Here is a 19,433-nt window from a genome sequence, read left to right on the forward strand (position 1 = left end):
GGTTGTGTAGGGAGGAGAAATAGATGATGAAAGCTCAGAGTAGATCTGGATTCGATTTTGGAAGGCTTTGTGTATGGCATGGTAGGGAGTTTGGATGTTAGGTCAGATGGAAACTGGACAACTTTAAGAAAAGGATGGAACAAATACTGTTTATTAGGAAGCAATTCTAGTGGCATATGTGGGGTGGTTTGGAGTGGAGAGACAGGTGGCAGAGCGAATGTTTAAGGTTTTTTTTTGTTTTTGTTTTTTAATTTTATTTTGAGAGAGAGGGAGAGAGAGAATCCCAAACAGGCTCCACATCATCAGCGCAGAGCCCGACATGGGGCTGGATCTCAGGAAGTGTAAAATCATGATGTGAGCCAAAACCAAGAGTAGGACACTTGACCAATTAAGCCACCCAGGTGCCCCTAGGTGGTTCTTAGAGTATCTTGGGTAAGAAGAATGTGAGTTGAGACAATATCTTCGAATCCAGGTTTACTGTTGTTTCTGTGGTTGAATTAACAGGATTTGGTGACTGAAAGACTTGGGAGGTGAAAGAAAAGGAATCATCAAGATTTTTGACTTAAGAGACTAAATGAATGGTAATGCTATTAACTGAAATTAGAAATATAGGAGGGGCGCCTTGGTGGCTCAGTTGGTTAAGCCTGCGACTTCGGCTCAGGTCATGATCTTGTGGTTCATGAGTTCGAGCCCCGTGTCGGGCTCTGTGCTGATAGCTCAGTGCCTGGAGCCTGCTTCGGATTTTGTGTCTCCCTCTGTCTCTGCCTCACACTCTGTCTGTCTCTGTCTCTCTCCAAAATAAATAAACATTAAAAAAATTTTAAATAAGTTAATTAAAAAAAGAAATATAGGAATAAAAATGGGTTTTGTTAAGAGGTACAGACTTCTAGGTAAAATAAATGCATTGTGAAAAATGATGAGAAAAACGAGATGAAAAATACAGCTGAGGGAATATAGGCAATAACATCGTAAGGATGTTGAATAGTGACAGATGGCGATTGCACTTAAGTGTGCTGAACATTAAGCAGTGCATAGACCTGTCGAATCACTATGTCCTCCGTCTGAAACTAGTATAACAATGTATGTTAGTTGTGAAAGTCTTTCACAAGTTTTAATATCACTTTATGGAATATAAATGGAGATGTCTGTTTGCAAGCTGGAAACATCTGTCACCAACTCAGAAAAGAAGATAGGCTTCTTTTAAGCACTGGGGATATAGGAGAATTAAAGATTAGGGAGATCTCTAAAAAAAAAAAAAAAATTAAAAAAAGACGTTTGTCAAGCAAAAAAAGATTGGGGAGATTAACAAGGTTGAAGCTACATGAATAAGTCAGGTCATTCAGGGAACACTGTTTAGCTCTAGATGAAGAGTAGGAGGAGGTGATGGAGATGATAAAGGAAGAGGGTAGCAGTCTTCTACAGTGGTTTTTCTTCCTCCCTCACTCTTTTCGATATTTTTCTGAAATATTGAATAGATGAAACATAAATGTGCCTATTAAATATCCACAAGAAATGCTACTCTAATTGCTGTGTGTTCACTATCCTCTTTCAAGAAAAATTACCAGTATCCTTGAAGTCTTTCTGCACCTCTCCCATTCTATCCTGTTACCCCTGTACTTAGATAACCACCACCTTGAATTTTTAAAATCATTCTCCTATTTTTGTTTTACTACGTTTTTGCCCTCAAACAGTTCACTGGTTAGTTTTACGTGTTTTTGAGCTTTTAAAAAACAGAATCATAGTATTCATATTCTTCTGTGACTTGAATTTTTTTTTTTTAATTCAACATTTCTAACATCATTACTGGTGTTTGGTCATTCATTTTCATTGCTGTGTAGTATTCCGTGCAAGACTAAAACACAGTTTATTTCTACATTTTGCACTGATGGACATTTTACTTTGTAATTGTTTTTGCTATTACAAACAGTGCTGCTGCTCTAAGCATTCTTATAGATGTCCTTTTGAAACTCCTCAGGGGATAACTAGGAGTTGGGTCTGTTCATGTTCAACTTTATGAGGTAGTGCTGGTATGTTTCCAGAAGTGGTTGTATCAGCTTACAGTTCTTTTAGCAGTATTGGTGCTTTGTTGCTCCGTATTCTTGCCCGCACTTCATATTGTTAGACATACTTATATATCTTCCCTGATAGCATGAGTACTTAATGTTGTCATTATAGGTTTAACTATGTTTTTTTTTCCTTTTTCCCTTGTATGAAGTTGAATATCTTTCATAGTTTATTTACCATTTTAGTTTCCTTTTTTTGATGGTTTCCTAAGTCTTCTGTTTTGCTAAGTCATTTTTATGTTGAGATGTTTTTCTTATTGACATCTAAGTGTTTTTTATATATACTGGGTATTATTCCTTTGCCGTTTTTATGTATTGTGGCTATATTCTTTGTGTTTGTAGCTCTCCTTTCTTTTTCTGGTGTCTTCTGAACATTAGGCATGCTTGCTTTTGATATCAAATATCAAATTTGTCAGTCTTTTTTTTTTTTTTTTTTTTTTCTTTCTTTCTTGTTACCCCCCCTCTTCCCTTCCCCGACCGGTCTTTTTCTTATGGTTAGCCTTAATTTGTGTCTTACTTAAAAGTTCGACACTATTACAAAGTCATATAGGTATTTTCTGATTACGTCTTCAAAGCTTTTGTAGCTTGAGCATTGACATTCATTTTTAACCAACCTGGGAGTGATTTTTTTTAGCGTAATGCAAGAGGTCAAAGTTCATTATAATAAAACAATGAAAACAACAACTGACTCTGGCACAATTCATGGAAATGTCTTTCTCTGTTGATCTACAGTGCCTACTTCGTTTTAAATTAAATTACCTTATATTTGCGTGGGTGTGTTTAAGGTTCAGTTCCATTAGTCACTTTCCCTATTTCTGTACCAATATCATGTTATCTTAATTACTGTGGCTTTATAATAATTCTTACCTGCTCAGCAGGTCCTCTTAACAAATTATTGTGGTTTTATAATAATTCTTACCTGCTCAGCAGGTCCTCTTAACATTCTACTTGAGAGTGTTTTGTCATTCTTGTCTTCTGATCTAATATATATATTTTGGAATCAGATTCAGGTTTTCAAGTTTCCCTCAGTCTGTCTCTCTCTCTTTCTCTCTCTCTCTCTCTCTGTCTCTCTTGGGATTTTCATTAGAATTACCTTGACCCTTTGGAGCATTTTGGAGATATAGAACATCTTCTTAATGTTGAATCATTCATTCTGTAATCACTGTACATTTCTCCATTTATTTGGCTCCTTTTTAATTTTTTTCAGTAAAGTTTTATATTTTCTCCATAGTAGTCTTGCATGTTTTGTTTCATTTATTCCTACACACTGCATATTTTTTTGATGGTATTGTATGTGGTATCTTTTTTATTTTTTTTATTTTATTTTTTTTTATTTTTTTTTATTTTTAAAAAAATTTTTTTTTTCAACGTTTATTTATTTTTGGGACAGAGAGACAGAGCATGAACGGGGGAGGGGCAGAGAGAGAGGGAGACACAGAATCGGAAACAGGCTCCAGGCTCTGAGCCATCAGCCCAGAGCCCGACGCGGGGCTCGAACTCACGGACCGCGAGATCGTGACCTGGCTGAAGTCGGACGCTTAACCGACTGCGCCACCCAGGCGCCCCAGTGTGGTATCTTTTTTAATTATACTTTCCAACTGATAGTTGGAGAAATTTAGAATTGCAATAGAATTTTATGTGCTGGTTATTGTCTTGCTATATCTATTAGTTTCAACACTTTTGTGTAAGCTGTGTTAGATTTTCTACATGGAAAATCTTGTGGTCTTTGAATGACAGTTTTCTTTCTTTCTTTCAAATTCTTTTATCTTTTGTTTTTCTTGTTTTTCTGATACTGATGACAGCTGGTATGGTGCTGAATAGGAAAACCATTATTAGTTATCTTGCTTCTGATCTTAAAAGAGAGACTCTGTAAACATTTTCTTCGTGACTATGTTTGCAAAAGGTGTTTGATAGGATAGTCTTAATTAGAGGAATTTCTCTGTCTCTTTTTTAATTTACTAAGAGTTTTCTTTCTTTTTTTTTTTTTTTTTTTTTTTTCCGACGTTTATTTATTTTTGGGACAGAGAGAGACAGAGCATGAACGGGGGAGGGGCAGAGAGAGAGGGAGACACAGAATCAGAAACAGGCTCCAGGCTCTGAGCCATCAGCCCAGAGCCCGACGCGGGGCTCGAACTCACGGACCGCGAGATCGTGACCTGGCTGAAGTCGGACGCTTAACCGACTGCGCCACCCAGGCGCCCCAAGAGTTTTCTTTTTAATTCAAGAGTTGATCTTATTTTATCAGATGCTTTTTCTTCACCCATTGAAATGACCTATTTTTTCTCCCTAAATCTGTTAATATAGAAAATTACATCAATATGTTTTCTAATATTAAATCAACCTTGCATCACCAGGATAAACACATTTATTTGGGTCATGTTATGTTAGTTTTTTTAAATATTAATTTTTGTATCTCTGGTCTTCAGTGAGATTGGCCTTCAGTGTTCATTTCTCATACATTCCTTGTCTCATTTTGTGTCATGTTAACCTCATAAAAATGTTGAGGATGTTAATTCTTTGTGCTCTGGAGAGTTGTGTTAAATTGGAATGATCTGTCTCTTGAATCATTGGTCAAACTTGGTGTTAAAGTCATCAGGGCTTGATTTATTTTTGGTAGAGATCTTTTAAATTACTGTTTATTCTCTTTATGATAATAGGATTAATAAAGTTTTTCTATTTCTCCTTTGGAATGTTTTACTAATTTTTTGAAGGCATTTTTTGCCACTTCATCTTAGATTTTTAAATTTATTGGCTTAAGATCTTCATCATACTAATTTATTATCTATTAAATTTCTGCAGCATCTGTAACTAGGTCTCCCTTTTGGATTATATATTGCTAGTGTATAGAAATACAGCTGATTTTTGAGTGTTAATTTTGTATCTTGAACTTTGGTAGATTTGTTTATTAACTTTAATAGTTTTTTATGGATTCTTTTGAGTTTTGTAGACATATAAGTCTATCACAGATGTCATCTGTGAATAGAAATTCTACTTCTTTCCAATTTGAACGCCTGTTTGTGATTTTAAAAAAACATTCTTTTGGGGCGCCTGGGTAGCTCGGTCAGTTGAGCGTCCGACTTCGGCTCAGGTCACGATCTCGCGGTCCGTGAGTTTGAGCCCCGCGTCGGGCTCCGTGCTGACAGCTCCGAGCCTGGAGCCTGTTTCAGATTCTGTGTCTCCCTCTTTCTCTGCCCCTCCCCTGTTCATGCTCTGTCTCTCTCTGTCTCAAAAATAAATAAACGTTAAAAAAAAAAAAAAAACATTCTTTTAAGTATTATTTTTTTTAACATTTATTTAAGTAATCTCTACACCCAATGTGGGGCTCAAACTCACGACCCCAAGATCAATAGTCACATGCCCTTCTGCCCCCTATCGGGCTCTGTGCTGACAGCTCAGAGCCTGGAACCTGCTTCGGATTCTGTGTCTCCCTCTCTCTCTCTGCCCCTCCCCTGCTCATGCTCTGTCTCTTAAAAATGAATAAATGTTAAAAAAGAATTGTAAAAAGTCATATGCTCTTCTTACTGAGCCAGCCAGGCGCCCTAAAACATCATTGTATTTTATTTTATTTTTTTTTTAATTTTTTTTTTTTCAACGTTTATTTATTTTTGGGACAGAGAGAGACAGAGCATGAACAGGGGAGGGGCAGAGAGAGAGGGAGACACAGAATCGGAAACAGGCTCCAGGCTCTGAGCCATCAGCCCAGAGCCCGACGCGGGGCTCGAACTCCCGGACCGCGAGATCGTGACCTGGCTGAAGTTGGATGCTTAACCGACTGCGCCACCCAGGCGCCCCTAAAACATCCTTTTAGTTATTGATTATATTATCCAATTGCAATGTGGTTAAAGAATACAGTCTTTATAAAACCAATCCTTTGAAACATGATAATCATTCACCTGATTTTCTTTATAGTTTTATTTTTATTACCTATATGCGTGTCACTAAATAAAATATTATTATTTAGTTTTGCATTTTTTTTGGAATTTATATTAGTGGAATGATTACATGTCATTCTGGTATTTGCTTTCTTCCCCCTGCTATAGACTGAATTCTGTCCCCCCACCTCCCAAATTCATATATTGAAGCCCTAACCCCCAATTTGATGGTATTTGGTATTGGGGCTTTGGGAGATACTTAGGTCTAGATTAAGTCATGAGGTGGGGCCCTCGTGATACTAGTGTGCTTATAAGAAGAGACCCCAGAGAGCTCGTTCCTGTTCTCTTTCCCTATCATGTGAGGCCCCGATGAAAAGAAACTGTCTTCAAGCCAGGAAGAGAGCACTCACCAGAAATCAACTATGCCAGCATTTTTTGTTTGTTTGTTTTAATGCTGGCACTTTGATCTTGAATCACTAGTTTCCACAATAATGAAAAAATAAATTTCTATTAAAGCCATTGAGTCTGTGGTATTTTGTTATGGTAACCCGAGCTCAGATAAAGGGAAGGCGCTTTTCCACATTAAGTTTTTGACAATCCTTCATATGATGGGTATAATTTATTTCTTTACATTTTGCTTCTTGGGGCGCCTGGGGGTCTTTGTTCATTAAGTACTGACTTTGGTTCAGGTCATGATCTCATGGTTCCTGGGTCCGAGCCCCACGTCAGGCTCTGTGCTGACAGCTCGGAGCCTGGAGCCTGCTTCGGATTCTGTGTCTCCCTCTCTCTCTGCTCCTCGCCTGCTCACACTCTGCCTTTCTGTCTCTCAAAAATAAATAAACATTTAAAAAAAATTTTTTTAAATAAAAAAAGAAGTGTTCTTGTTACAGGATTCCATTGTGTGAACGTACCATAATTTATCCATTCTGGAATTGGTGGGACATTTGGGTAATTTCAGGGTTTTTTTTGGTCATTACAGTGCTTTGATGAACATCTACATGTCTTTTGCTACACAGGTTAAGAGTTTATTGTGTATATGTAATTGCCAACACTGCTTTGTTTTTGATCTTCAAAAACAATGATTTCATATGGTTTAGTATAGTATCTAGGAGTGGAAATGCTGGACTATAAAACTGTTTTCTCAAGTGATTATGCCATTTACCCTCCCACTTGGTGTGATGAGTTTCTTTGGTCCCACATTTGGTACTGACAGACTTTTATGCTTGGCTACTGTGGTGCATGTGGAGTTATTTCCTTGTACTTTAATTTGTATTTCACTTTGTTACATTTTAACTTCTTTTCATTTATTTATGGACCATCATATTTCCTTTCCTGTGAAGTTCCTATTTGTGATTTTCCTGTTTTCTATTGCAGTGTTTGAGAGCTGGCTCTTTTTTACTGGGATGTGAATTGCTTGGTGAATTTAAAATCTTTTGAGCCAAATCTTGGTTTTAGGCTGTGCTTACATGACTAATATGGATGAATTCATCTCAGTTTGCATTTAAACAATTGGAAGCTCTAAACTACTGTGTTTTTCTTCCAATAAAATATAGATCAGGTCCATGAATTATTTATAATTTTCCCTCTCTGTTTCAGTTTACTCATTTGTACAACAATGGGCTTTGACTGGTTAATACCTAGTATCCCTTTTACTAGTGTCTTTAATTTATCTAATATTTTTCTTCTTGGTTTTTGAAACTTAGAAATGTTAGTTTTATTATAGTACCAAACTGTAAAATGTTGGTTTTGTTTTGTTTTTTCCTTTTTGTTTTTCATCAGAAAATGGTGGATTTTGTTTCTGTGAGATGTGATGTTAGCTCTCCAAGGACCGCTCCTTAAGTTAATGTCCCTGAGAGATATTACTGCCTTTTACTTTTTTTTTTAATTCTTAAAATGCTGTTAAACCTAGAAATTTAATCCTAACATGTATGAATTATTCTTTCTCAGAGTGAAGATACACAACAGCAAATCATCAGGGAGACATTCCATTTGGTATCTAAGAGAGATGAAAATGTTTGTAATTTCCTAGAAGGAGGATTGTAAGTAAAGCATTTCATGAACATTTCTAATCTTTGGCTATATGATTAAAATATATGCTGTTTAATTGGTTAATGGTAAAAATTTCCTACTTTTTATGAATTGGATTAGGAGATTACCACCTATGTTAGCTGTAAATCTAACTTGAATTTTTTGAAGATATGCAGTCTTTGTTGTTTTAAAAATTTTTGTGGAGTCATTTTATATAAAGGTCATGGCAACAATTCACACGTTGCAGGGACATGTAAAATTATAAACTAAGTTTCCCTTTCCTGACTTTAGTCTTTCTCGATTTCTTGTGTATCCTTCTAGAAAATTAAGTTTTTTATGACTAACATATAAAAGTAAAATCTTATGGGATGCGTGGGTGGCTCAGTTGGTTAAGCATCCAGCTTCTGCTCAGATCATGATCTTGTGGTCCGTGAATTCGAGCCCACTTTGGGCTCTGTGCTGACAGCTCAGAGCCTGGAGCCTGCTTTAGATTCTGTGTCTCCCTCTCTCTCTGCCCCTCCCCTGCTCGCACTCTGTCTCTCTCTCTCAGAAATAAAGAAACATTAAAAAACAAACAAAAAAAAAACCCCAAAACTTTTACTTGTGGGATCACACTAGGTATGCTTGTTTGCATGTTACTTGTTTTCACTTAATATTTTGAAAAGCATATAAGCACATTTAGAACAGCCTAGGTAAATGGACCTGTTCATAGAAATTTAGATTACATTCTTTATCTTATTATTGTAAACAAGCCTGAAGTCTGCTTTTCGCATATATATCAGTGTGAATGTGTATGTACCTATATATAGGCATATGTATATAGATAGAATTCAGCTAATACAGTTTTCTGTTTTTTAAAATGAATAAATAAAAATCAGTTATAATTATCTTGCCAACTATTATAAATACTTTTTTTTTTTTTTTTTTTTTAAATCTTTTACAACGTTTATTTATTTTTGGGACAGAGGGAGACAGAGCATGAACGGGGGAGGGGCAGAGAGAGAGGGAGACACAGAATCGGAAACAGGCTCCAGGCTCTGAGCCATCAGCCCAGAGCCTGACGCGGGGCTCGAACTCACGGACCGCGAGATCGTGACCTGGCTGAAGTCGGACGCTTAACCGACTGCACCACCCAGGCGCCCCTAAATACTTTTAAATTAATAGATTCCATGAAAGCAGTGTGTTCTCAAAATAGCTTTATAAATGTTCCCTCTAGTGTTTATATAATCAATTTCTTTTTTTTTTTTTTAATTTTTTTTTTCAACGTTTATTTATTTTTGGGACAGAGAGAGACAGAGCATGAAAGGGGCAGGGGCAGAGAGAGAGGGAGACACAGAATCGGAAACAGGCTCCAGGCTCTGAGCCATCAGCCCAGAGCCTGACGCGGGGCTCGAACTCACGGACCACGAGATCGTGACCTGGCTGAAGTTGGACGCTTAACCAACTGCGCCACCCAGGCGCCCCTATAATCAATTTCTTAATATTTCCTCATCGACAATTCAAACACTAAACTAGCTGAGCCCCATTATGAATAATCAGAGATTAGTCAGAAAAACCCACACTTTTCTGTATTTTAATGTGTATGATTTATATTATGAAAAAGAGTTTGGATAATAAAAAATTCATTCTTTGTTGATCATAAATTATTTTTTAATCATGTAGAAAGTTTACTTGAATTTCTTAAAAGGGTATATCATGCTCCAGTTAAATTTTGCAAATACACATTTACAATTTATAAACTTGTTTTTTTTTTTTTTTTTTTGCGAGAGAGTGAGGGAGCTTGAGCAGGGGAGGGGCAGAGAGAGAGGGAGAGGGAGCATCCCAAGGAGGCTCCGTCTGTCAACGTAGAGCCCAGCATGGGGCTGGATCCCAGGAGGCGTGAGACCATGACCCGAGCCAAAATCAAGAGTCAGACACTCAACGTATCACTCAGCTTAACCAGCTGAGCTACCCAGCAGCCCCTCTCAGCCTCTTAATGTCACTCTTAAGAATCCATCTTAAGTAGCAAATCCATCAATATGGTATCCCCCTATTTTGAATCTCTTTGTAGCGTTTTCTACTCTGATCATTTTTTCTTATTTGTTTATTGTTTCTTACCCACTCTCAGTACCTGGCAAATGGTAGGTACTCAGTAGATAGCTTAACGAATTAATGAACTAAAATTAAGCACCAGCTTCTTTTACTTATTATCTCTGAAGAAAACAGCCACGATAATTTACTTAGTCTCCCAAGTTCACTTGAATGCTATGCCCAGACATTTTATAAAGGGTTTTAAACACATTGAGCTAATGAAAATGTGTTTCATTTTATCCCTATACCATTCCATTTTTTGGTTTTGTTTTGTCATTTAGGTTAATTGGAGGATCTGACAACAAACTGATTTATAGACATTATGCAACATTATACTTTGTCTTCTGTGTGGATTCTTCAGAAAGTGAACTTGGCATTTTAGATCTAATTCAAGTAAGTTAACACTTATTGTCTTAATACCATTTTTGGCATTTATGTATTTTAAAACTTGTATGCTCTAAATTTTCTAAAATGATGTTCTGTTTGGTAAGAAATAAATTGCTGCATAGTAGATATTAGATGAGTGAAATGGGGACTAAGGGTGCTAAAACACATGGGTAAATTTAATCAGATTAAGACTAATCACAATTAATTTAATCATGCCCTTTTTTCCTGTTAACGTAAGTCATGCAAGAAGCCCACGATTCCGGATCTCTTACCATGTGTATCCAGATCTGATCCCCAAACCCACCCCTCCCTGCCTCCTGAAAATCTTTCTTAATGTCCCTGGAACTCAAGGTCAGTCATAAGCACATTCCTCTGTATCTTCAGCCTCTTTGTTAATGTTGCCTTCACTTTCTTCCTGTAATAAATTACATCTGGCTTCCCTGCTGACACTACCTGTAACCATCTTAAGTAATAACAGTCCTGCTCTCTTCTCTTCATACTGCTGAGCCTGCTAGTGTTTTCTTTGCTTCTTGTTGCTTTTTCCAGACCATTCTCTTGTTTAAAATGCCTCCAAACTTTATTTCTTGTTTGTAAACGATACCACCTTCTCTGCCCATCCTGTTTGAGTAACCTCTCATCCCCACCTCCTATTTGTTGGGGATTTTATCAAAAACTTTCAAAGGTCTGAGATTCTACCCTACTTGCAAGCTAACAAGTTCACTACCACAGTGTCGTGGATGCCGGCAGAGGACAGGAGACTTCTGGATTAGAAACAAAGGACTTATTCCGAACAGCACAAACAGTAGACATAGTAACAGCATTTGCTTACACTGGATCCCCATGCCAATCTCCAAAGTTGCCAAAGGGTGACGTTAAGAGGGCCAGATGATACCTGTACAAACAGTGGATTGGGTTATAGAAGAGGAACTGGAATCTTTTATACTGGACACTAATCATGTCGGCCCATGTCCTGGAGGAAAAGAATATCTTCCATGGGTATAGATAAACCTACCTGTTGCTTTGGAGAGAAATACTCTCTATTTTCTGGGGCTGTTTTCTTATACAGGCTTGCTTAAAAAGATAGTCCGCAAAAATAGCAGTCTGTACCTCTGCTTATATTATATGCAGAAATGGCAGACCCATGGGGTCTCCTAAAAATTTTACTCTTAGCTCACTGGCAGTCACTGGTACTACTTGTGTTCTAATTCTTGGTGATTTCAGCATTCAGTATTCATGTGGATAATTCTCCCAGTACCCTGGTGTCTTCAGACTAGTATTCCCTTTCATTGAACTTTTGCCCTCTGCTGCACCTGGTGTTCATTTCTAGACCTTCTTTTTATCCAAACTGCCATTCTCCATAATCTCCATTTCAGTTTCCCCTCTGTCTACCACCTTTCTCCATATCGCAGTTTCTATTAATGCAATAATTCCTTGAGCCTGTTGGGACCTTCAGTCTTTTGAATCTTAGCTTTTTTTTTTTTTTTTTAATACTGTCCGTCTTCCTGATGTCTTATATTCCTTACCCCGCTTCAATTCCATGGTCAGTCGTGATAAATCATAGTCTGGTATACACTTAGCTCCTTCTTTGTATCCAAATGTCTGAATGTACTTGTAGAAAAAAAACAAACATAGCCATTCCACAGGTCTCACTTTTTTTTTTTTTTCGAGAAAGAACAGAATATGGGTATATTTTTTAGAAATACAGAGGTATATATATGAGAAGAAAGATCTAAAAGAGTAAAAAGTGGTTTATTCCCCACTGAAAGTACCCATCAGGTGCCTAGTACAATAAATTTCAGAATGGTGGATCCCTGGGGCACCTGGGTGTCTCCGTCAGTTAAGTGTCTGTCTCTGGCTAGAGCATGATCTCACGGTTCATGAATTCCAGCCCTGCTTTGGGCTCTGTGCTGACAGCTTGGAGCCTGGAGCCTGCTTCGGATTCTGTCTCTCCCTCTCTCTTCCTCTCTCTCTCTCTCTCTTTTTCTCTCTCTCTCTCTCTGTCTCCCCTTCCCCTGCTTGCACTCTGTGTCTCTCTCCCTCTCAAAAATAAATAAACATTAAAAAAAAATTTTTTTTAAAAAGAATGGTGGCTCCTCACCTATATCCCCACTGAAAGCAGAAGTCAGTGCTGGAGTGGGGGCTAGACCCCACAGCTGCTCTCATTTTCATTTCATTTCATTTTTTTAATTTACATCCAAGTTAGTTAGCATATAGTGTGACAATGATTTCAGGAGTAGATTCCTTAGTGCCCTTTACCCATTTAGCCCACCCTCCCTCTCCCACATCCCCTCCAGCAACACTCAGTTTGTTCTCGATATTTATGAGTCTCTTATGTGTTGTACCCCCTCCCTGTTTTTATATTATTTTTGTTTCCCTTCCCTTACGTTCATCTGTTCTGTGTCTTAAAGTCCTCATGAGCGAAGTCATATGATAATTGTCTTTCTCTGACTGACTAATTTCACTTAGCCTAATACCCTCCAGTTCCATCCACGTAGTTGCAAATGGCAAGATTTCATTCTTTTTGATCACCGAGTAATACTCCATTGTATCTATGTACCACATCTTCTTTATCCATTCATCCATCGATGGACATTTGGGCTCTTTCCATACTTTGGCTATTGTTGATAGTGCTGCTATGAACATTGGGGTGCATGTGCCCCTTTGAAACAGCATACCTGCATCCCTTGGATAAATACCTAGTAGTGCAATTGCTGGATTGTAGGGTAGTTCTAATTTTAATTTTTTGAGGAACCTCCATACTGTTTTCCAGAGTGGCTGCACCAGTTTGCATTCCCACCAGTAGTGCAAAAGGGTTCCTCTTTGTCCACATCCTCATCAACATCTGTTGTTGCCTGAGTTGTTAATGGTAGCCATTCTGACAGATGTGAGGTGGTATCTCATTGTGGTTTTGATTTCTGTTTCCCTGAAGATGAGTGATGTTGAGCATTTTTTATGTGTCAGTTGGCCATCTGGATGTTGTCTTCTTTGGAGAAGTGTCTGGATTCATGTCTTTTGCCCATTTCTTCGCTGGATTATTTGTTTTTTGGGTGTTGAGTTTGATGAGTTCTTTATAGATTTTGGATACTACTCCTTTGATATGTCGTTTGCAAATATCTGTTCCCATTCCGTCAGTTGCCTTTTAGTTTTGCTGATTGTTTCCTTCGTTGTGCAGAAGCTTTTTATTTTGGTGAGGTCCCAATAGTTCATGTTTGCTTTGGTTTCCCTTGCCTCTGGAGACATGTTGAGTAAGAAGTTGCTGCAGCCAAGATCAAAGAGGTTTTTGCCTGCTTTCTCCTCGAGGATTTTGATGGCTTCCTGTCTTACATTGAGATCTTTTATCCATTTTGACTTTAGTTTTGTGTCTGGTGTAAGAAAGTGGTCCAGGTTCATTTTTCTGCATGTTGCTGTCCAGTTTTCCCAGCATCACTTGCTGAAGTGACTGTCTTGATTCCATTGGATATTCTTTCCTGCTTTGTCAAAGATTAGTTGGCCATATGTTTGTGGGTCCATTTCTGGGTTCTCTTTTCTGTTCCACTGATCTGAGTGTCTGTTGTTGTGCCAGTACCATAATGTCTTGATGATTACAGTTTTGTAAGACAGCTTGAAGTCCGGGATTGTGATGCCTCCAGCTTTGTTTTTCTTTTTCAAGATTGCTTTGGCTATTCGGGGTCTTTTGTGGTTCGACACAAATTTTAGGATTGTTTGTTCTAGCTCTGTGAAGCTACAGGTCTCACTTTAAATTTATGATCTCCAACCTCGGTGAGTCCTTAATGCTACCCAGTAATCATATTTCCCTGATCCCTCCATCTCCCAGACTCCTGGTCAACTGGTAGGTTCTCCTTTGTCAAAGCTCTGGCACTTCTGGCGTCTTGCTTCTTCCTTCACTGAGAGAACTGAAGCCATCAGAAGAGAACTTCCATAGACTCCACATCTGGGTCCATGCACTCTGCTTTCTCTCCTGTGAGGGAGGAACTCCCCATGCTCCTGCCTAAGACCAGCTCACCCACTTACGAAGCAGTCTCCTCCCCATGGCTCTAGCACTTCTCCCTCTCTCTCCTGAATCCTTTTCCCTCTCTCTCCCCAGTCATTCCCACCAGCTCTAGTACGTTCTCCCAGCTTGAAAGAAGTCCTATCCCTACTTCCCCCTTCAGCCACTGCCCCCTGTCTTTCCCTCCCTTTCTGTCAGAATGCCTTAAACAAGGTGTCAGCACACACGGTTTCAGATTTTTCTTCTCTTCTTCACTCTTTTTAAACATACTCCATTCAGGTTTTCAGCTCTGTTGTTGCTAAATCCAGAGGTTCTCATCAGTCCTCCTTTATTTGATTAAGATTCTTTACTTGCTAACCTGGCTTCTGGGACACTGCACTCGCCTGCTTTTCACCTGCCCCTAGAGGTGCTTCATTTCAGTCGCCTGGTCTCTCTGACCTCTTCTTCGGCAAGTCCTGTAGGAGACACAGAATGTGACCACACACTATCTGCACGGCCACCACGCCGGTCCAGGCCTCCGTTGGCTCTTGCCTAGACTGTTAACATAGGTTCCTGATGTTCTTCCTGCTTCCACTGTCTTTTCTGTTTCATCTTTTCTTAGCAAAACAGCTGGCGATACTGTTGAAATAGGTCACCTCTTACATTCTGAATTCTCCGGTGGCTTTCCTTCTAGCTCCGAGTAAAATCCAGATTCCTTACGATTGACCCATGAGGCCCCACAGGCTCTGACTCCTCTCCCCGTACCCTTCTGCTTCTCTTACTTCATCTTCTCTCTTTCTCCCTTTTGCTGCAGCCCCTGTGGCCAGCTTACTGTTTCTCAAATAACACCAGCCGTGCCTCCACCTCAGAGCCTTTCTTTGTTCTTTTTTTTTTCTTTTTTAATTTTAAAAAAATGTTTGCTTACTTATTTTGGGACAGAGCATGAGCAGGGGAGGGGCACAAGGAGTTTGCTAGAAAAATAAAATTTAGTTGCTACGTGCTAGTGATATTTTATTTTGTTTATTTTTTTTATCTGAGCACTGATTCCATTGGCGAAAGTCATGAAGCTGTGTATACACTTAAGATTTTTGTACCTTTTGTTTGTGATAGTTAAAACTAACTCTGGCACAATAAACAAATGTAACTGCTACAAATAATTGTGCTGGAGTAAGATTATCATGAAGGAGTGCTCTGAACATACATTTTCTTTCTCTTTCTTGGCCCCAGACAGGGCAAAAACATAGGGGCATGGTGTAGGCACATGGTAGTCAATTGGAGAAAGCTGCATGTAAAAAAGTTTTTTTGTGCCAAATAAGTTTCATGGTTTTGCAGTCAGCACAAAGGGGGCATGCTTAGAGATCTAGTTAGTATGATAGGGTAATGAGAAATTAACCAAAGCAGAAAACTTTGGCAGTAATTCTGAGTTCCAAAGCTTAAGAACAGTAAAAGTGGCCAGATTAAGGCTTTTGGTATCAAATATTGTTAATAATGGAAGAAAAAAAAGGACAAGTGATAAATGGAGCATTTCATATGCCAAATTACTCTTGATCCATAATTTTCAAACTAGGTTTTGAGAAAGAGGTGGGTGTCTGAGTTCCATAAAGCCACAAAGTGATCATAGCAGAATTCTTGCTCTTTTTTTTTTTTTTTCCATTTTTTAAAAATTTGTTTTTGAGAGAGAGAGAGCACAAGCAGGGGTGGGACAGAAAGAGGGGGAGACACAGAATCCAAAGCAGACTCGGCTATCAGCACAGAGCCCTATGTGGGGCTCGAACCCACGAACTGTGAGATCATGACCTGAGCTGAAGTCCAACGGTCAACTGACTGAGCCACCCAGTAGCCCCTGCTCTTTCGTTTTTTAACTGGTGGTGAGGAAATGATGCCTTTAAGATATATATGTTTGTAATATGAGGTAGAATAGAAATTTTTATAATATTTAAAGCTGTAAGAGGAAACTTCAAAGAAATTTTGAGTTTGAGGTGAATATGCCTCACGAGCCCTTAGATAGATACTTAATTTCCTCCTGGGGCCTCTGTGAGAAACACTGCTAAGTTTTATTGTGTTTTGTTTTCCCAAAGGCTTTTCTAGTCAAGAAAGAGAAGCAAACTTACTTATGTATGAATTAGGTAACAGTTAAGGGTTAATCAGAACCCAGTATTGCATTGCCTTTTAACTTTGTTCATTAACACATTTCTTGGTTTATCCCATATAGGTAGTAGTTAATTCATTGCACTATTATTTCATAGAAACTTTGTGTTTTTTTAGAAAATGATTTGTTAACATGAAACTGTGTTTTCTATTTCTCTCTCACTTGTCCACAACTGAAGGGAGTGGTAGACATACACACTACATTCCAAAACACTTTTTTATTTCCTTGAGCTAGCTAATGTAACAAGAGGAAAAAAAGGAGAAAAGCAATCTGTTTCAAATTTACTCTGTAAGAGAAAGATTGCAGTTGAGAAAGACTAAAACAAATATGAATTTTCCTAGAGACCAATCAGAAGTATTTTATATTTGTGTCCTGGGATTTAAGCCATCATCATTATTTCTTTGTTTCTGTGACTGATCTTAATGGTTACGATAGTTTAGTGGTTATATCTCAGAAGAGAATTATACGGGGAGTTGTCCAAGAACAAATATCCTGCATCAAATCTGAAATAAATTCTATCACACCTTTCTGGAAAGTGGAAACTGGGTCTGTGTTTTGTAAGATATTTTAGCTATTACTGTTCAAATGTTGATAATTTGTCTTGATACTAGGTAAGACACAGAAAAGAAGATTTCAGGAGTATTGTGTCACTTTCCTATTACTAATGTAGGTTAGAGCTGTTATTCTAAGAGAGTCCAATTGAGTTATCAAATGTTAATCTGTCATGTCATAAAAAAAGTTCTGTAACTTCCCTTACAGGGACAATTAAATTTACCGCTTACCACCAACATGTTGGAGGTTCTGTGGTTGCTGTCTTTCCCCTGCGATTACCAGGGATCGTTAAATACTTCAGAGGGAGTGCTGAGCATGCACGAGGCAGTCACTTTAAAAATGTTGGTTGAATGAACAAAGGTGGAAGGGAATAGCTTATAGCTTCTTCTGTTTCATGAAACAGCTAATCAGAAGCTTAGTTAGAGCTGATTTTCTTGCTTCGTCCGTCCTCTGTCTCGCTTCAAGAAAGTCAAGTGTAATGTCAAAAGTAGAAATGGAAAATTATAAATCAAGAGAGTTTAGATCAAAACTTCTTTGTCTTGTATATTCTTTAAAGAATTGATCAGGAAAACAAAACATCTATCTATCTATCTATCTATCTATCTATTTTAAATAAGTTTATTGATTTATTTTGAGAGAGAGAGCCCAAGCAGGGGAGGGGCAGAGAGGGATGGGGGACAGAGGATCCCAAGCAGGCTGTGTGCTGATAGCAGACAGCCCAATGTGGGGCTGGAACTCATGAACCGTGAGACCATGACCTGAGCCGAAATCAGAAGCTTAACTGACTGAGCCCCCCAGATGTCCCAAATGTCATCATATAATTCAGAAACATGCTAAATTTTGCTTTTTTTTCAATGTTGAAAATGATACCATTCAAATGATCATTGGGAGCATGTATTTTTATGCAGAGGTTTTGTGTTTCTGAGGTATGCATATGCTGTCCCAGATTTGACTTTTTATCTTTTGTGAAATCTGAGAGAAGGCATCATCACTAAATTCCCTGTGGAATTTAGGCCACTGTATCACCAAATTGAGTACCATCAGCCTCTGTTTTCTTTTGTTTCTTTTTTTAATTCTTTGTAAGTAAGTTGGGGAAATGGTGATCCTTTTTTATTTCTGATACGTACTATTTGAGTGTGATATTGACTGCCATATAAGCAAATTTCAGACTTGATACCTGGCTTTTTTTAGTCTTTCTGTTGTAGCATGTCTTCATTGGAAGTGTTAAAATATTTACAGAGTGAGAATGAGAGGTTCATTAAATATTGACAGTGGTTGGTTGAGTTATTTATAAGCAGCCATATTGTCCTCAATTAATTTATTATGCCAAGCTGATAATAAATGGAGGCATAAAAGTTCACTAGATAATTCCAAATTCTATTACAGTTTTCTGTACCGCATATAGCAATTACATCAGCATCAGGTCTTGTTTGGTTGTAGTCAGGACAAAATTGAGTACTAATGTTGCAGGATTTTCTACCTCAATACTCGGGATTCGTTGTCTTGCCACTTTGCAGGATGAAAGAGGTGGACAAAAATTGAGGAGCAGGCAAAAGTTATTAGAGTGCAAGAAAAGAAGAGTATTAGGAGAGCTCTCTTTACAGAGAGGGGGGCATTAGAAAATGAATACCCGGAACATAAGGCCAGGGTCCTTGTTTTATAAGGTTCTGATCAGCCCCCCTTCGTGCCTTCCCCCTAGTTCCTTCTCAGGTTCTACCCTTATTGGCTTGATAGCTCTAGGTGCTGGGTTGTCCATTCCTTATTGGCTCGACTCCATTGTGTGAGGGGTCAGACTGGTCGTACTTTCCCTCGTATAACATAAGTTTCATGGTTTACTTTTTTTAGTTAGGTACCTTGATTGTCAAATTCCTGAGGGGAACCTGAGGCGGGGAGTAGGTGGGCTCTGTTACATTCTTAAGAGGAACCTTGCACCCACGGGGGTTTGCTGCGGTTAGACGCTCCTAGTACTGTTACAAAATACGTGTTTTTCCCCACCCAGGGACCTCAGGTCCTAACCTTTCCCTCTCTGCCTATTTTATCCTGTCCTTCCCTATTACACTAACAGCTGAACTTTTCTTTAGGTTAAAAAAGATGTTTGATCATACATGGTGTTATAATATGTATATAAACCAGAGCTCCATGTGTAGCATTTGTTGTTGCTATGGTACTGAACGTTAGACCGACTTTTGTGAAATTATTTTACTTATGGCTGCTGATGCTGATTGAACCAAATATTGAGCTTGTCATTTGATTTTAATAGACCTTGAATTTTTTCACCTGTATAAAGCATGCCTATTTAATTTACTTATTTATTCCTTCCTTCCTTCCTTCCTTCATCCATTTAT

General features: G+C 38.3%; 1 protein-coding gene across 5 annotated transcripts in view; it reads left to right on the forward strand.

The window, feature by feature from the left end:
• The window catches only part of AP3S1 (adaptor related protein complex 3 subunit sigma 1), a 77,986-nt gene that overhangs the window by 21,522 nt on the left and 37,031 nt on the right, over positions 1 to 19,433 (forward strand). For all 5 annotated transcript variants that reach the window (XR_006714326.1, XM_045486180.1, XM_045486212.1 and 2 more), the window contains exons 2-3: positions 7,883 to 7,974; positions 10,315 to 10,426. Coding sequence is in view for 4 of the 5 variants with exons in the window: in XM_045486180.1 (XP_045342136.1) it covers positions 7,883 to 7,974; positions 10,315 to 10,426 (204 nt within the window). In the remaining variant the exon portion in view is untranslated. The remainder of the gene's footprint in view (positions 1 to 7,882; positions 7,975 to 10,314; positions 10,427 to 19,433) is intronic.

This window comes from Leopardus geoffroyi, chromosome A1 (genome assembly GCF_018350155.1).
Source record: "Leopardus geoffroyi isolate Oge1 chromosome A1, O.geoffroyi_Oge1_pat1.0, whole genome shotgun sequence".
Lineage (NCBI taxonomy): Eukaryota > Metazoa > Chordata > Mammalia > Carnivora > Felidae > Leopardus > Leopardus geoffroyi.